This window comes from Echinops telfairi, unplaced genomic scaffold, assembly GCF_000313985.2.
Source record: "Echinops telfairi isolate 266 unplaced genomic scaffold, ASM31398v2 ScPeMD7_7424;HRSCAF=8462, whole genome shotgun sequence".
Classification (NCBI taxonomy): domain Eukaryota; kingdom Metazoa; phylum Chordata; class Mammalia; order Afrosoricida; family Tenrecidae; genus Echinops; species Echinops telfairi.
This window is the reverse complement of record NW_022111324.1, coordinates 63,691,671-63,711,817: the sequence shown is the minus strand read 5'-3', so window position 1 is coordinate 63,711,817 and position 20,147 is coordinate 63,691,671. Positions and strand designations below refer to the sequence as shown.

The 20,147-nt window shown below is 38.2% G+C and overlaps 1 protein-coding gene across 1 annotated transcript in view; it reads left to right on the top strand.

Moving 5' to 3' along the window:
- Positions 1-20,147, top strand: part of USH2A (usherin) — a 949,135-nt gene that overhangs the window by 155,340 nt on the left and 773,648 nt on the right. The window contains exons 11-12 of the mRNA XM_004700145.2: positions 12,203-12,398; positions 15,768-16,412. Coding sequence (XP_004700202.1) covers positions 12,203-12,398; positions 15,768-16,412 — 841 coding nt within the window. The remainder of the gene's footprint in view (positions 1-12,202; positions 12,399-15,767; positions 16,413-20,147) is intronic.

Here is a 20,147-nt window from a genome sequence, read left to right as displayed (position 1 = left end):
TCTTGATTTGCTCTGTTTTGGGGGGTTCAGACCGGTGCTGCCTCCCTACCATGTGACCCCAGAAATGTCCTGTGACTGCTCCAGTGTGGGGACAGCATGACAAGTACTGTTGTCAGTTGCCCAGTCCCCTCTGTGTCTCATTAATTCCCTGCAGGGTGTCATCTTCCAGGCCTGGTGTGCCAGTGTGGGGTCCAGTCTGGCTCTCTTTCTCTTCCCGCCTCCTGGCCTGCCTCCGTGTGGGTGTGGCATGCTGGGGTCCAGTCTGGCTCTCTTTCTCTTCCCCCCTCCTGGCCTGCCTCCGTGTGGGTGTGGCATGCTGGCCCCTCTCCCCAACCTGCAGGTTCAGTTCTGCTCTCTGCCACACCCACTTCCAGGGAGAGGGTCAGTTTGGCTCTGGTTGGGGCCAGCCCTGTACCTCTCTCTTTTCATGTGGATGCTATCTTGATATAGGTGTTCAAACACAGCAGCTGATCCAGGGAAGAAAAATGAGGCTGTATGCTCTGTAAATATTTACTTTTTTCAGAAATCCCATAGAATAATTTTACTCCTTTTTAAAAAGTCACTTTGAATCAAATTTTACTTGATGGCACTGGGTTTTACATACACATTCTCTCTCTGTCTCCTCTCTCAGGTAAGTAAAAAAATATTGCTGTCATAGCTTTCAGTCCTGATCTTATATGTTTAGACTTCCTTTCCAAACTAAAAGAACATTTCAAAGGAACACAATTTGAGTCGCTATAGGTAAACAAAATGCTATTTGCTAAGGTGTGGATTGAAGAGTGCAGGACTCACTGGGGAAGAGTTAGAGAGATGAAACACAACCTTAAGAAGTGAATATATGTAGATAGAGGATCTATTAAGAAGCAAAAGCTTCATATTTGAAAGTTTTTAAAATAAAAGTATTATATTGTAGCAATGCTTTTTACTTACATTCCTGTGTGTGTGTATTTGTGTGTGTTTCTCACATTGGCCAGCATCCTGATTTTTAACTCTTTAATCTGTCATACTACCCTTTGTGGATAACATTTTGTCTTAAGGTTGTTAAACCTAAGTAAATAATTTGTGTCAAATTCAGTTGTCAAAAAGCATAAACAGAACAGTATACTTCCCTGATTCATACTTTCTTATGCATTCATTCTTTCTTCTATCAGATGCATCATTAAGATCAGCTCAGTGGTCAACTTGGTGAGCCCATGATTTTCCATTTTATGTAACTATACTCTATTTTATCATCTGATAAAATTTTCTTTTATGTTGTAAATCATAATCTCTATAACACTAATGAGGCTGGATTAGATTCAGTTATGGTCATAAAGTGGGATGCAGTCTTTAGAATTAGGTTGTATCGAGAGTCAATTTATTTTTAGATATAAAAAATAAACCAGAAAGCAGTGATCAGAGGGACTTCCTGCTGCAACTGAGAAAGAAAAGCTGGGAGCAGCATATGTCCTTTGGCCAGGGGCACCCATGATAAGAAACCCCTATACCAGGAGAACATTGATCAAAGGATCTTCTCCCAGAGTCCATCGAGAGAGAAATCCTTTCTGGAGGCGGCACTTTGACTTTGCACTTCTAACTTCCTCAACATGGCAGAATACATTTCTGTTTGCTAAACCCATCCACCTGTAGTCTTTCTGGTTTAACTGTAGTTAATGCACAGCGTGAAGGGGGATCTTTCATCTCAACTCATTTAATGAAATAAGAGATTATAGATTTAAATTTGAATTTGAGTACTTACCACATAAAAACTATTTTCTTTCCTTCTCTTGATCCCTTTCACATAATCACCAGTACATTTCCAAAACCACACTCCTGTTTAGAGTGCAGCTTTGTAAGCTTCTAAACATTTCAACGTGCACTGAACCTCTGCTAATTCTACCAGTGACTGCACTGTCTCATCGTTTGTCATTGAGGAAATGTGCTTTGAGGCAAATGGAGGTACCGAGCAGCAAGTTTGGATACTTAAGATGTTATTTCTTGAGCAACTGAGAAATTACATGTTGGTTTTGACCCATAAAACCCCTTTCATGATATTGTAAGCAGAGATATTCTGTCAAGTTTCTCTGACATTGAACTTTTATTAAATAGCCCAATAAACACTCCTCAGTGAAACTTCATCTATGATGCAGATAATTTGGATTACCTAAGGATTCTCTCATGTGTAACCCATTGCCATCGAGTCAGTTCTATCTCACACAGCCCCTGCAGCACTCTGTAGAATTGCCCCATGGACTTTTCTTGGCTATAATCTTCAGAGGGAACGGAGAGCCACACAGATGATTCCCTGTAGAGCAGGGGGTGGTTTTGAACTTCTGACTATTTTATTAGCACTGCACCACCAGAACGTCTTTGATAAATGTTTTTTTCAGATCTGAAAACACTTTTAGGACTTATACTTCCAATAAAATGGAAAAAATAGAAGCTGTATATATCCTTTTATCTAAACAACCAAACATGGACAAAATGCATGAACCATTATAGGTCAGCAATGAATAATGATCTCTGAGAAGAGATGACCCATGATCGCTCCAGCTGCTTCACATGAGAGAATTGTCAAGCCAAGGAAAAGAGAAGTCAGATGAAGTCTAAGTGGAGCATAGGAGATGGGTATTTGCGCATTCCAATGTGGCTAGAGTTTGCATAGAGGAAAGAAAAGCAGAGAGACCATTCCCTATCTGCAGAGGATCAGCGCCGTGTGTGAGGTGGGGGAAGGGGAGAGAACAACCTACAGGCTTATAGCTAGAAGTGTTTGGCACCCAGGAAAGGACTAGTGCCCACTTCAGCTTGCCAAATGGAACAAATTCATACTTCTTTGGCTACCGTACATAAAAGCATTTTACCTCAATGGGGAGGACTATTCCTAGACGGACCACTGCTCTAGGACTACCTAATACATCATAAAAGTAAGACATGAAAAATTTCCAAGTAATTTAAGTGAATTACAGAAAGTTGAGAATATTTATGGAAACATTACTATATCTAGCCCCCCAAACAATAAAATTCACAATGTCCATCACACAACACCAAAATTTGCCGAAATGCAAAGAAACAGAAGTCAAAACATAATGAAAAGAAAGATCATTCAACCAAATTAACTAGAAATAGAATAGATATTAGGGTTAGCAAACAAGCACGTTAAAATGTGTTATAACTCTATGATGGGACTTTAAAAATTTTGTGGGGGGAAAATCCATTTTCTCTTAATTCAGTTTTCCATGAACTTATTGACTTAGAATGTATACCAGTATGCATTTATACAGAATTATCCACAATTATACAGAATAAAAATACAATGTTTGACATGAAAAATTCATTGGATAAAATTAATGGTAGCTTGCACATTGTAGAAATATCATCAGTTGATTACTATCGATAATATAGCAACCTATCCAAATGAAACACGCAGAGAAAAGAGAAGTTAGACAAATTAAAGCAGCGTTCCTGATCTCTGGGACAACTTCAGGAGGCTTCACTACTGGGGTCCTCAAAGGCTCAGAGAGGGAGATAAGGCGAGGACAATACCTTGAAGGAAAAAAAAAAAGGGAGAATGGGTAAAAATGTCCAAATACTTTATACTAGGAACTGTAAAACCAAAGACCCAAGAAGATTGAAAAAGCCCAAACACAAAGAAAATTGCAGAATGACACAATATAATTGAACTGCTCAAAGCTGGTGATAATTTACTTTTTAATGATATAAGAAAATATTAGAGCAGTTGAAAAAAAACTCCATTGGAGAGCAAAGGCCAAGAATGACAACATATTTTCTGTTATTATGCAGTGAGGATGCAGAATAAGACGTGTTTAAAACACGGGGTGCAAAGCAGGGCTGGGGGACAGCAGAAATGAACCTAGAATTCTATATCTAGCAAAAATACCTTTTTGAAATGAAGGTGAAATAAATACATTTTGATAATATAACTCATAAAACATCATCGAAGGTAAACTGGAACTATAAAACAGTTTAAAATCCTCTAGCCAGAAATAAAATGCCAGTTGAAACCATCAGTAAAGAAATAAATTGCTCCAGAAACAGCAACTACCTGGGTAATTATATGTTTTTATCATGGCTTATTACTTTTTAAAGGCGGATTGATTGATAAATGATTACATTTTGATAAAGGAGTTACATATAACAAAAGCTATTTTTACAATAGCACTATGGTTACAAAGTCACAAAAGAAAGGTTCTTATAGTATATGTATGTGAACTTGTTGTTGAATGATAGTGTGCACTAAAGATATTAACTATAGACCTAAAAGCAACTGCTAAAGCAATTTTAAAAAGGAGTGATAGCTAATAACCTAACAATGTGGGTGGTATTGAATAAAAAAATGTAAACAAAGAAGAACAAAAACGTATGAGACACATAGGAAATAATGGAGTGATAGAACTAAATTTATCAAGGGTTGCGGCCTTCGTATGAATTACAACTTTGGGTAGAGAAAAATAAAATCCTCAGAACTAGACCAATCGGTAACACCACGACAAACTGTGAAAAGATTGAAGTTGTCATGAATTCATCTTGCTTGGTCCATAATCAGTGCTCATGGATGCAACAGATAGGAGATCAAATGATGCATTGTACTGGGTAAATCTGCTGCACAAGACCTCTAAAGTGTAAAAAAGCAAGGATGTTATGCTCAGGGCTAAGGTGAATCTGATCCAAGACAGAGTATTTTCAGTCCATCATTTGTGAAAATTGGACACTGAATAAGTATATTGAAGGAGAATTGATGTATTTGAATTGTGGTGCTGGCGAAGAATATTGAAGGTACCGTTGACTGCCAAGAGAACAAACAGATTTTTGGAAGAATTACTGCCAGTATGCTCCCTAGAAGAAGGGATGGAGAGACTTTGTGTCATACATTTTGGACATGTTATCAGGAGAGACCAGTCCCGGGAGAAAGACATCATGTTAGGGAAAGTCGAGGTTCAGGGAAAAGAGGAGGTCCCCTCAGTATCTGTGTTGACACAGTGGCTGCAACAATGGGCTCAAACATACAAGCAGTTGTGAGGATGGCCCAGGACCGAGCAGAGCTCTGTTATGTTCTACACAGGGTCCCTAGGCGTCAGAGCTGACTGGAGGCACCTCACAGCAGCAGCAATATTTCAATAATCTCGTCACATCTAAGTGATCTAAACACCCCAATTAAAAGTCAGAGGTTGGCAGATTGGCTCTGTGCTACCTTTAAGAAACCAATTTCAAATATAAGACTTTCATAGGTTAAATCCAAAAGAGCTGAAAAATAAACATCAGACAAACTCTCGTTATAAGAAAGCCAGGGGATTTTATTACTATCTAAAAGTATAGATTTTAGAACGCAAGTATTACCTGGGATAAAGAAGGTCATTTCATATCGACAAAGGGGACAATTAATGGAGAGGGCATAACAATCTTTAATATTTATATATTTAGCAGCAGAGTTTCAAAATACTGAAAGAAAAAATTGACAACTGAAAGGTGGATTGCATAATTGTAGTGACACACAAGATGCACAATTACCATCAGGTATTACATTTTTCTATCTCAATAGTTAATAAGACATACTTCAAAAAAAATTCAATAAATGTATTAATTTTCTCTACACTATAAACCAATTTGCCCAAATTGTTATGTTAAACAACAACAGAAAATAAATACTTTTTACCACGATAGACCATATACTTTGGATGGACAGTGAAAAAGGAAAAACAGAGAATTCATGCATTTGAATTATGGTTTGGGGAAGAATATTGAAAGTACTGTGGGCTTCCAAAAGAGCAAACACATCTGTCTTGGAGTGAGCACAGTCAGAATGTTCCTTAGAAGCAAGGATGGCAAGAATTAACTTCATGTGCTCTGAGCATGCTCCCAGAAGAGACTGCTCCCAGACAAGAACATCTTGGTTGGTAGAGCAGAGGCTCGGGGAATGAAGGGAAGCCTCTCAGTGAAATGGATTGGCACAGTGGCTGGAACCATTGGCTCAACCCTAACCACAATTGTCAGGATAGTGTAGGGCTCGGCAGTGTTTTGCACAGTTGTACATAGGGTTGCTGTGAGTCAGAACCAACTCATCGATACCTAACAATGAACAACAGAGGGGACTAAGTTGGTAAGGATATGATTCTATTGGTATAAAGACAAAAATACAAATAATGTGTCAGTGGGAGAAAACCTCCATCAACATTCAAAAAGCCAGGGATGGAATTTCTGCCATGGAACAACTATGAGCTGCTTGTACACAGGACAAATACAGGTCATGTCCATAGGGAGGTCAACTGGCCAAGTATCAAGTTCGTTCCAGCATAATCAAGATTACAATTGTCTCTGCCTGATAGTAGGGCTGTTTGGGACTCTCGCTTTTGGCTCTAGATCAGTGGTTATCAACCTTCCTTATGCCGTGACCCTTTAATACAGTTCCTCATGTTGGGTGACCCCCAATCATAAAATTATTTTTCTTGCTACATTACAACTGTAAGTTTGCTATTGTTATGAATCATCATGTAAATATCTGATATGCAGGATGTATTTTCATTGTTACAAATTGAACAGAATTAAAAGATAGTGATTCATCACAAAAGCAATATGCAATTATATATTTTGTGAACTATTTATTTCTATTTACAAATTAAAATTTCTCTTGAAGCATGGTGTAGCATGGGTAACAGTCTTCACACTGGGTACTGGTATGTGGGCACAGCTGCATGTGGGTGGACCCGCCTGGAGACGGATAGAGGAACAGTGTCTCGGTTCCTAAGACCATTGGAAAAGTGTGTCTTCCGATGGTCTTAGGCGACCCTGTAAAAGGGTCGTTCAACCCCCGAAGGGCTCACGACCTACAGGTTAAGAACTGCTACTCTAGAGGGATTTGCCAGTGGCTAGGTCTGTCCATATACTTTGCAGATGGATTTTGAGCTCTCGCTGTCCTCCACAGCCTTCTACAAATTGGGTGTTCTTAATTTTTGCTCTGATACTTCTCCCTTCGCCTTATTTAAACTTTGTAATTGTTATCTTTGGATAACACAAGCCAGTGTGCTTCTTCTGTGTGTACTTAGCTGATTCCTTGCATAGATGGCTGCTTGTTTGCATACACGCCTTTAAGAACCCAGTCACTATTTTTATTGATAGCCAGGTACCATCTACTTTCTTCAGCACACTTTGTTGTAGCACCCTTATATTCAGTGATCATTTCATAAAGGTAGGTATCAAGAAAGGCCATGTTGTAAAAAGTAATTGTTTTTAAGTTGGAGCTTGGATTTAATGGGAGATCAGAACTTATTCCTGGCTCTATGCTTTTTTTTTAATTAAAAAATTTTAATACATGTGATGGAATTAAGCTTCACTTGGGAATTAAAACATATGTCATTCATTCCATAATTCAGTCATATCAAACATAATTGTACAATAAATGCTTTACTTTCTTCTTACATGTTGTTCTTGATATCACCCCACAACTTAACAGGTTTTCTGTCATTTGGGTTCAGTGCATCAAATATATTCTTGAAATATTCCCTTAGTTAGCTCTTATGGACTTGTTTTGATATCCTTCAACTTCAACTTGAACTTATAGATGAGAAATTGTGTTCTAAAGTTTGACTCAGATCTTGTTTTATTATTATTATTAATAATTTTATTCGGGGCTCTTCCTAATCATATAACTATCCATCATTCAATTGTATTTCCATTAACGTTTCCAAAACATGTTCTTTCTACTTGTGCCCTTGGTATCAGCCCCTCTTTTTCTCCTCCTTCCCGTGCCCTCCCACCCTTGTGAATCCTTGGTCAATTATATATTATTATTATTTCATGTCTTACACTGTCCATTGTCTCCCTTCACCCACATTTCTGTTATTCTGTTGGATATATGGGCTATATAGCCAACCTTTTGATGGGTTCCTCCTCTCTCCTCCCACCCCCCCCCCGCCCCCGACACACACACACTCCCATCCCCAGACCCTCATGATACCACTACTCCCACTAGTGTTCCTGAGGGTTTTATCTGTCCTGAATTCCATGTGTCCAAAGCTCTTATCTGTATTAGTGTGTGTACTCTGGTCTAGGTGAATTTGTAAAGTAAAACTGGGTCATCTTAGTGGGGAGCAATGGGAAGGAAGCATTCAGGAAATAGTGGAATGACGTGTGTTTCATCATTGTTATACTGAACCCTAGTTGAATCGTCCCTTCTTTGTACCCCTTCTGTGGGGGGATGGCCAATTGTCAACAGATGGGCTTTGGGTCTCCATTCCAAGCCCTCTCTTTAACATCGATATAATTATTTGGGATCTTTTGATCCCTGATTCCTTTGACACAGGCTGGTGGGTTTCTTCTATGTAGGCTTATTTGCTTCCCTGCTAGAGGGATGCTTGTTTAACTTCAAGTCTTTAAGACCCCAGATGCTATATCTTTTGATATCTGGATACCATTCACTTTCTTCACCACATTTGCTTATGCACCCATTTTGTCTTCATTGATCGTGTCTGGAAGTCATGTCAAAGATCATGTCAAAGATCATGTCAAAGAGTGCCAGGTTATTAGAAAAAAAAGTTTTCTTGTGTTTAGGGAGGCCTTGAGTAAGAGGCCCAAAGTCTGTCTGCTAGCTTCATACTTAATATATAAAATTATGTACATTGGCCTCTATCCCTTTCATTAAAAATGAATATATTTACAGATATACATGCCTATAGCTATACCTCTACAAATAGCTTTTGCCTCCTACTTCTTTCCTCCATTTCCTTTCACCTTGCTCCTGTCCCGCTATCATGCTCACCCTCCATTCGGCTCTCAGTTATTCCTCTTGGACACATTGCACTTGATCAACCCCCAGAAAGAATTATATCCCCTCTTTGCCATAAATTTTATATCTCTTGTTTCCTTATCCCTGAGTTTGTTGACTCCCCAGTACCCCTCCCTGCCCCCTCCTTTCCCAATACCCCATAGGTCCCATTGTTTTCTCCTCTGGATAGTTTGTCCTGCCTATCTTATATAGATAGATACAGGGCAAAAGAAAACAAACAAACGAATAAACAACCCCCCTTCCCCAAACAATAGATAGTTCCAGGTCTGTCTGCTTATGAGTGTTTTCCAGTTGGGTCTGATGAGGTGCCAATCCCTGTCCCTTGAGTCACACATCTTGTTTCGGCTAATGATCTGGATTTGATTCCTGTGTATTCCATCTGGCAAGGTTAACATGTGGAGTCACTTTACATTCTGTTGTAAAGGTATTCGGAATAAAGAAGTTATTGGTCTTGCAAAATTCTGTCATGATAGCTCTACTTTATTTCTATCACCAAGGACATATTTCCCAATTACTGAGGAAACAAAGTGGAAAACAATTTTCTCTTTATTTTCAACTTTTGCATTCCAATGGCCAATAATTATCACTGCATCTTGATTGCATGTTTGATCAATTTCAGACCAAAGAAGTTGGTATAATTCTTCAATTTCTTCATCACTAGCTTTAGTGGTTGATGAATAATTTGAATAATAGTTTTATTAACAGGGCTTTCTTGTATGCAGATAGATATTCTATTATACACAGTATTATAATTAAAGATGCAGCTTGAAATGTTCTTTTTTGTGGATGAATGTGACATGACACCATTTCTCTTGAATTTGTCATTCCAGGCATAGTAATCCATATAATTGTCCATTCACAACTGTCAATATTGATACATTTCAGCTCAGTCCTACCTAAGATATTGATCTTTATCCATTTTATTTTTAATGACTTCCAATTTTCCTAGATTAATATTTTGTGCATTATACTCTCCTATTATTAATGGATGTTTTCAGCCTTTTCCTCTGATTTTGGGTAGGGGCCATGGAAGGCAGGCTCAGAAAGCTGTGCTGCTGCATGCATATCATGAAAGTCAACTCCACTTTGAGGAAGAAACTCTACCTTGGTCGCATTTTGAGGGCCTTCCAAGCTGAGGGCTCATCTTCTGACAGTATGTCTGACGATGTTCTGCTATTCTTATGGCTTTCAGTGCTAATCCCTCAGAAGTGGACACTTTCTTCCTTCTTCCCAGCCTAGTGTTAGCCTGGAAGCTCCTTAGAAACCTGTCAACCATGGGTATTCATGCTGGTATTTGGAATATCAGTGACATAGCTTCCAACATCACAGCAACATGCAAGGTACTATGATATGACAAACTGACAGACAAGTGGCTAAAAGTGATATTAAGATTTTCAAAATAAATTTCTGACCCCATTTCATACCAAATAGTTTGTAAAGCTTAATGAATACTTTTTAAAAAGGACAAAATTCCCAATTTTTAAATTGAAGCATCTGCTAAATTTCACCTCTTAGGTGATACATTCAGGTTTCAAGAAGAATCTGAAATGATAAGAGCAGAAATTTAGGTGCCAGTTTGATTCTAAAAATACCAATACATGTGAAAATTTGTAAACATAAATAGCAGTTTTTTCATTCAGTTGGAATAGAATTAAGCTTCATAGGCCTTTTCTGGGTTTCAAGAGGCAAAAAAGCTCTTGAAAGCTTTATATTTAAATAAGAAAATAATGAAATGCACGAAAAATAAAAATCTTGACACAGGATGTACTTCATTTCTCTTTTCCTTTTCCACTCTTTCTTGCTCTTTGAACAAACACACTCTGCTTGTGGGGAAAGTGTGAGGTTACTCTTTGACAGCAATATAATATATGTCAAATCCCTGAAGGGGTTAGCCATCTGTTTGGAAAGCAAGGCTAATAGAAGTGAACTGAAAGCCAGAAAATAAGTTACTAAACTAACTGGTGATGAATTTGAAGTGCTGTAAGTTTATGATCAGAGGCCTGTTGGATTTCCAGGGCTTTATGTAACCCATACTTCCCTCATACCGTCAGTTAGTTCAGGCCAAATCCAATCCTGATTTTGAATAATGCTCTAGTTTCCATGGGGCCAGGTCAGAGTGGAGTGTAGAGCAAGGCTAGGGACAAGGGTCTCCGTGCGCTTTCCTGGACGTCTGTGCATCTTTGATGTTGAGATTTGTTTCCATCTGGTGCATTTGGTACATCTAGAACCCTCTAGTTTTCAAAATTGGAGTCATTTCCATATCAACCATCCTATTTTTATCATTAAAGAATCCAATTGGTTCCTGTTTCTCAGATGAGGAAAAACAAGGCAGTGATAGATTAAAAAACAAACTTTATTTTACAAATCCTGAACTCTTCTCTCCATTGTTGTAACTGAATCCTAAGCTAAGATGATACATTTTTTAATATACCTGAGCTCAAACTTAAATCAAACCGCACCTGTCCACATGTAGGTGACTTCCAATGTGACTCCCTGGCCTCCCCACGAGCTGGCTTCAGTCCCTGGACAAGGAAGGGCCAGTGACTATGAAGAGACTTGATGTCTGCATCCACCTGTCTTGTCTTACAAGAGCTGAGCTCTTGAGGGTTTATTTGTCATATTTATTTCAGATTTTACTGTTCTTTGCTTAACCAGCATATGTTGTAGTTTAGGTTTATACTTAATGGGCATTATACGTTTTATGTGTTTTTATTCTTCCTGAACCAGCAGGTTGAAGAAGAAACCAAGAGTTTCTGTTGTTGATTTTGCCTGTGAACTCAGTCAAGTAAAGTTTTTGCATTCTTAACACAATGTAAATCTGTAAAATATACTTTTAAATAATACCATTAATAGTCAATAAATATTTTAAGAAACATTAGGATAGTAATATCTTGTGGTCAGTATCAGTTGGCAAAAATTATGCTGTTAATAAATTATTTTAAACCTCAGAAACACCTTGGTATCTTGGCAGGATCACCTGATTAAAGAAAGATTTTTGGTCAGTTTAAGCAGCAGGCATGTTTAAATCAACGTGAATCCAGGAGAGAGGAACTAAGAGGAAACCACTAGAGAGAGGTGGAGCTGTAACGACTACATTAACTGCCTGCTCTATGCTATTTTCAGCCCCTCCATGTCTATATTTTGATTTCTTTATAGGGTGCTTAATGCTTAATTCCACGTTTCCCTTTTCATTATATGAGGCTGACTTCTAGGGCTTTATTTCCATTTACTTCTCTGCATTCACCCTGTTAAAATCGCCCATGTTTGGTGTCACTGGTTAAAAACAAAACAAAGAAAACCCATTACCTTCTTGTCTGTTTAGCATTCAAAGTATTTCTCTCCCTTCCTCTATGTCATGTACCGAATGAGCAAATGATCTAAAAATAGATACGTTAATCATTTTACAAAATGTTGTATCTTCTTCAGATTGGAGGCCAATGTGATTGTAAGAGACATGTGTCTGGCAGACGGTGCAATCAGTGCCAGGATGGATTCTACAATCTGCAAGAGTTGGATCCTGAGGGCTGCAGTCCCTGTAACTGTAATACCTCTGGGACAGTGGATGGAGATATTACCTGTCACCAAAATTCAGGCCAGTGCAAGTGCAGAGCAAATGTTATTGGTATGTGTAATGCAGAAGTTTACAGTCACATCTTTATTACCATCTAGATCTCTGTTTCATTTTGTAACACAAGAGTGAAGGAAATTGCTGTGTTCAAGGCAGCCTGGAAACACACACACACACACATCCCACACCATTTTGGATGAAATTAACTGTCTAAAAATGATTAAATTAATAAGTCTATCAAACTATAGCTAGAAGCTGAGTTTAATCAGCCCTTTAGAAGTTTCTTTATTCTGTAGATGCATTAGTTCTCATGGTCCCATACTAATAAGTCATAGAAAAATATAATTTGATTACTTCATAGATGTTCCTTTTAGAAAATTAGCACTTTTTCAAAATGTTTTACACTTCATGAGTTCTAAGCAAAACGTTTTCATGCTAGTTTTCTTAATAGACCAAAAGAAATGGATTTAAAAAAATATTCTCTGCTACAGGGCCCTTTGTGATAAATCTTTCCATTTTTTTCTATTATATTTCTTTGAACTGTTCCTATGAAATGCAAAATAAGTCAACATAATTCCACAGATCATGTATATTGCTAGGGTTAGTTATAAAGGGCCACGTAATTGTAATTTTGTAATTCAGTGCCAACCTGATTATAATAAACAGCCACCTTCGGTGTTATTTATCATTTTTTTAATACAAGACGTGCATTTTTTGTTTGTTACTCCCACAGGTATTTTTCAGAAATTAGATTTGATTATAGCAATTTATTACATCCAACATTTTTGAGGGGAACCACAGCCACATAAGGACAAAATTTATCAAGTGCCCAAAATGCACTATGTACATAATGTACTTTGAAATTTTGATGTATGAGAATATTATAAGGGGAAAGTTTCCTGATGAAGTGAATCCTGCATTGTAACGGAACCTGTGGGCTCACACAGGAAGTTTGACAAAGGACCTTCACCTTTCTATTGTCATCCAAGACACAGAGTCACCCACTGTTCTTTTTAACACTGACCTGAACTTCACCACAGTAAAACCATGCCTGGCAGTGATGCCCACGTGTGTGCATGCACACACACAAATGCATAGTTGCATATACACATACATATATGCACACCATTTTGAGTACTATTTTTTCCATGACACACATTATTCTTTATCTTTCATGCACACATATACATAATGAAATTCAGTTCATTAAGCATTCAATTTAATGCAAAAATAAAGGAAATGGGTGTACTTAATGGTATTACACAAGAGTCCTCTAACTTAAAAGAAGATTACACTAAAATCTATAACGGTTTTCCTCTGTGCTTTTCAAATACACAAAAACTAACTTTTCAGGTAAAAAACAGAAACAATAGGGAATTTCTGACTTACAAAGAGACCCACATCTCTGCGTGTTATCTGTGATGCTGACTGAATTCTAAGATCTTTGAATTCAATCTATATGGCGTTCTTTGTTCTTTAATGTTTGATATATTTTCACTTCAAGATGGGAGCACCCCATTGTAGACAATGAAACAGTTACATTTGAGATTCTATGGCCCAGTCCTCTGTTGGTTAGGTTTCAGAGCTTAAGTAAGAAAAAAGATAGAATTTACTCAGCATTTGGAATTTGGTATGACCTCTTTGACATTTACCTAAGTGTTTTGGTTGATCTTGGTAATGTCCAAGAAAACTATATATACATGTGTTGTGACAACAAAGTCACCCGCTGGCATTATTATCCCTAGGCTTATTTCTGACAATGCGTGTCCTTTTTAAATAAAAAAGAGAACTTGATATGTATATACATACATACATATATTTCTTTCCCTACTGCAATGATCAAATAAACACATTCAATTTTACCTTGTTAATATGGGGAACAAAACAAACAGAAAATATAAGTGCATTGTATATGCTTGAGAAAGCAAACTGTGCGAGTTAACAAAACTGTTAAATCTTACTAATGATTCTATCACTGGTAAAATACATTAGCACCAATAATTTTTATTAAAGTAGGTCATTCATCTAGAATAAAAAGGGAGAAGAATGTGAATTAAATGCCAAGTGTGCTAACTCTCCTATACTTGTTAACACTGAGCGTGATGCCCTGTAGGCCTCCCACAGTGTCGTGAGGAATAGATTACCTGTCAGGAATATGTATGGCATATTCAAATAAGCACTGTGCATATTTTTAAAACTGATATGATATGAATCCATGTAGACCAATTTTAATAGTTAAAAATGAGTCATAATTCTTGTTAACAATACAGTTATTTTTAAAATTTGCAGCAATAGTGGTCCTTTTTTATTTTCCTTATTGAAATTAAATGATATGCCTTAGGTGAGTCATTCATCATTGTTAAAGTAACTTGCCTTCCATTGGAGTTCTTGAATTTTTATCCATATATATATATATATATATATATATACACATATATTATGCCTTTCCTTCCAGTTTAAGAAATGCTTTTCTACATATGAGTTTCTGAATGTTTTTGCCTGTTATTTTAGAATTAATTTTTTCATGGCTTAAAATAAACGTTTCAATTCTGCTCCACACAGTAAGTTATTTAAATTCGTAGATATGTTAAGGCTACCTGAAAAATCATTCTGCATCTCGGCATTTACCACTTCATGTTTTAAATTCCTTTGCTTATACTATTCTGCTTGGAACTAACCTCAGGTGCCAGAAATTTACCTCTAGGTGATTATATACCTTTTCAGAGAAATAGTATAAACAGTATAACTTATTTAGTTGCTCAAGAAGTATGTTCTGAAAGGCACAATGTGACAAGCAATGTGACTATAAGCCAAGGAGAACATAATTTAAGTCAATTGAACATGAGAGAAGACAGGAACATGTAAAAGCATTAGCCTAACATTGTTTCTTGGTAAGTTTTATTTAACCCCATTGTTTAAATATATGATCTCCAGATTAGACACACTATTGTCACAAAAGTAGGAATCAGCCTACCATTTTAGGAAGCAATTTTAGTGAATTCTGACTTGGAAAACCACCACCTAGGTCCTGTGTACTTCTCCTTTTATACGGCTTAAAAATATATTCGACTGTATTGTATTTTTTCAGTGGATATTTAAAAACTTACAGTTTTAATATTGGCTGAGGAGGGAAAGGGAGCCAATGTTTATAACAAAGGGAACCGCTGCATCATGTTTGCCTTTGCGTCGAGTGATCGATTATTAATTCGAGGTTCATAAAGTACGCTGTAGGCAAAGTTTTATACGCGTGTTCAGTGGAGTCTTGTCATTGTCTAGCGAGTGGGCGGGCCGCCCCCTGCAGCATCGCTTAGAAGAACACAGTCAGCAGGTTTGGCTTCCATCCCTTAGTGCTTCAGCCATCTTGAGGTGCTGAATTAAATCATTTCCCGTCCTCACTTCATTGTAAATACTTTTTATCTCTAGGACTCCGGTGTGATCACTGTGCCTTTGGATTTAAATTTCTCAGAAGTGTTCAGAGGGACGGGTGTGAGCCTTGCCGCTGTCACCTCCATGGCTCAGTAAACGAGTTCTGCAACCCTCTTTCTGGCCAGTGTGAATGCAAAAAGGACACCCAAGGGCTTCAGTGTGACACCTGCCGAGAACACTTCTACGGACTGGACATCACCGGTTGTAAGGCCTGTGGCTGTGATGTAGCTGGCACCCTCTCTGGGACCATCTGCGATGCCCACACCGGACAGTGCATCTGTAAGCCCAATGTCGGAGGAAGACAGTGCAATGAATGTTTGGAAGGATATGTCCACGTACAACAGCAAAATAATTCTTTCCTCTGCCTGCCTTGTCACTGTGATGGGACAGGGACAGTAAATGGCTCTCTGCTGTGTGAGAAATCAACAGGACAATGTCATTGCAAATTAGGGGTAACAGGTCTGCACTGTAATCAGTGTAAGCCTCACAGGTACAATTTGACCATAGGCAATTTTCAAGGCTGCCAGATGTGTATGTGTGACTCCTTGGGGACACTGCCTGGGACCATTTGTGACCCAATCAGTGGCCAGTGCCTATGTTTGCCTAATCGTCAAGGAAGAAAATGCAATCAGTGTGAACCAGGTAAGAGAGAAACCTATTCTATTTGGAGGGTAGAACAACTTCCCATTGTCTCTGTTGTCAGATTTCTATAAAAAATATCTCTAACATGATTATATTTGTATCATTATTCAACACAGCTATAGTTATTGAATTGAGTCATCAAGATTATCCAGCATGTTTGTGTTGTTCTTTTCACGGGGATAAGTTTGAGGAATCTCACCTATTCAGACTATTAAGATTTGCCCATCTTAAAATAAGGCACCCTAGGGTACAGTGGGCTAGGTGGTGAGCTGATAACCACCAGTTCAGCAGTTCAAAACCACCAGCTGCTCCCAGGGAGAAAGACGAACCTGGTATCAGGTCACTGGGTGGAAACCGCTCAATGTCAGTTGGTTGCGTTTGACTGGTGGAGGAGTGGTTCCAGAGCATAGCTATTAATTAAAAGGACAATTTTAACCCACTGTCGTTCAGATTTATTTCATAACTGAGACTTGCCAATATTAAACCAAGGGGTCCTGGTGGTTAAGAGCTTGGCTGCTAACTGACAAATCAGCAGTTTGAACCCACTAACTGCTCCGAACGAGGGCAAGGTGGCAGTCAGCTTCCATGAGAGCTTTAGAGCCTTGGAAATCCCGTGGGTCATTCTCTGTGATCCCACCGGGCCACTGTGCGTGTGAATGGATGTGACGGCAAGATTAAGTGGCTTGATTAGCTATAAACCTTTTTGTTAAAACAACGGGGGAGAAAAGCCTATTAAAATTAGCCAAGTCCTCTTCCGCTCCAGAGAGCAACACGAGAAAGGGCTGTTCTCTTCTTCAGCTGTTTCTACCACGCCCTGACTTGGAGACTCTATGCGAATGGAGTCTCTCCCGGAGAAGTGACCCTTGGTTGGTGTTGAAGTATTGCATAGGGTTCGAGTTAGGCACAGCTAGAATGATCGAGGTATGCTGCTGTTGCTGTTCGCTGATGAAGAGCTGACTCCTGACTCACGGTAACCCAGTGCACAGCTGAGGAAAGTGCTGCCTGGCCCTGCTGCATCCTCAGAGTTGGCTGTGGAACAGATCAGTGTGACCTCTAAAACCATAACTGATTCCCATGAAATAATCACGAGGCCTTTCTCCTTAGTCCCTCGCAGTAGGGAAGCTCCCCTGGAACTTGTTCAGCATTATAGAAATATACAGCCTCCACTGGCTGAGGGAGCGTGGCTGCATATGACCAGGTAATAGATTAGGATTATCATTTCATGTTATCAGTGCCATTACATTCATTTAGATTAACTTTCCTGTTTTGAGCCATCTTTTCTTTGTGGGTACTGTTGATCTCATAATCTAATAAAATGACATTTTATTTGTACCAGTGAACTGAACTTTCATTGAGTTAAAATACAGATGGAAAGATGGACAATAAATTAATTTATACATATATATACATGTATGTAATATAAATTTAGGTAGTGATAATCTTTGGATCTTTAACTCTTCTCATTTTTTCCTTTTACTAATCACTCTCCAAGATATCATCATGTTTACCAAGTGGCTTTATCTATTCTGCTATTCCTTACATCAATGTCTACCATGCTTCTCAAAAGTAAGCCAAAATGAAACATCATTGCCACCAGTGACTATAACTCAATTCCAACTCAGAGTGACCTTATAGCAAAAGACTCTATAGAACATATTAGACCTGCCCCAATGGGTTGCAGAGGCTGTAAATCTTTACAGCAGCAGAAAGTCTCATCTTTCTGGTGAGTTTGAACTGCTGACCTTGCGGTTAGAGGTCCAACTCATAAACCACTACATCACCAGGGCTCTAGAAAGGTGAGTTTGTCTGGTATGGAGAGCAGGCATACTGATGATAGATTGGAATAAAAAAAAGCAAAGAGATGGAAAATGGAGTAATGGTAAAATGAAAAAAACAAAAACACTTCAACCTCTTTTTCTTTGTAATATTTTGAAACAAGTAGGGATTTATTTTTCTATTAATTTTGTTTTTCTCCTCATTTTTGTCTAATTTATGAGTATAATTACAAGTGCTTGATTAAAGAAAAACTAGTCCAATGAGATGCCGTAGTTAAAACTCCTGATTGTATATCAGGGTTTTCAATTAAGCCAACTAGCTCCTAAGGGCCTGCAGTGTATAAGGAAATAGATTATTGTTGAATCTATGCAAATTAATCAAATAATCCTAGCCCTTAAGATAGTGACATTCTAACAAGGGAAGTAAGACAAACACACCAATAAGTCAAACACAAGAATACTTTAAATGTGAAAAGTAGTTTAATCAATTGTGATGATCTCCATTCTATAGCCTGCTTTAGAGGACGGGACTCTTTGACATCAACTTTAGGAGTTTGTCACATTTATCCTTAGGCAAATCTCCACCAAGAAATTATTCTCCTAAAAGTGAAACAAATTAAAACTTTACTAGATTGACCCCCAAAAGTAAGAGGCCCCAAAGTGGAGAGTAGAAACCAGAGATAAAAAGACTGAGTATGAGCTTGTAGTGTTTTTCTTTTTTATCTAATATGTCTTTTTACCAAAGGCTAAAAACACATTGGCTTAAAAAATGAAGAATATTTATAAGCAGTTGATGGATAATTGCCCAACTGCTAACCATTAGGTGGGTAGTTTGTCTCCACCAACTGTTCCTGGCTGCGGGGAGGTGGTGCACTTGGTCCTTTGCCAGCATTGACTGTTGTTGGGGAGTGGTGGGTAGGGGTGGTGGTGTCAAGGGGTTCAGATTCTGAGTGGCCCTACAGGACACAGTAGAAGTGCCCCACGGGGTTTCTGAGGCTGGCTATCAAACATCCTCTATGATGTGTAAAGATATTTCCAGTTATCCCTTTTAGTATGCTTTCATTCTATTTCCGTTCTTGAAAACTTTTGCCCTTGATTAGTCTTTCAGGAACTTGGTAGATCTTTCTAAAAAGCCCGGGAAGTGCAGTGATGAAGGTATTCAGATGCGTACCTAAATGATGGGTGTGCGAAACTATCCTTTGCTATGAAGGAGAAAAGGGTGGCCTTCTGTGTCATAAAGATTTACAGCCCAAGAAAGCCTATGGAGTAGTTCTACTCTCCCCTACAGGACTGAGATGAGTTGGAGTCTCTGCGTAGACAGTGGGGTGTAGGCAGTTCTGGTACCCCAAGTTAAATCTATGAGGCCCTGCCTTATCCACCCAGCCTCCTGAAGGGGAGGTGGGAGGAATCTCCTGTTCCCCAGAAAGATCAGAGCCTTTGATCTTCCTGCTCGGATCTGGATGGTTCCTCTTTAGTTCTGGTGAACTGCTCTATCCCAGGTCTAGGATTTCCTCCACAGGCTTCTTAGTTTTCTGAATCCTATGTGGTATTTTTTCTTGATTTATTGCCTATGTGGTAGAGTATATGTATAACAACTACTGAATAAATGTATAAGGAGGGAAGTGTCTTTAATTTATTTTCTAATGTATGAAATCTTTACTTCATCCTCATAGATGTTTGAAATTTTACCTCTGTGTAGAATTAGTTTCACTGAGAAATTTTGAATTATTACATCAATGTCTCTTGCGGTGCCAACCCAGTTCTTATTTTTCGTTTTCTTTTTCTGTTTGTTTGTTTAACCAGTGAGATGAAGCTAGTATTTTATTCTTTTTATATTTATATTTTCTAGAAATTTCCACAATCAGGAAATTTTTATGAAGATGTTAAAGATGTACTCTTTGTTAAATAATTGTTCAGAGCACTCAGTGAATTTTAAAATCTGTAGAATAATGTTCTTTGT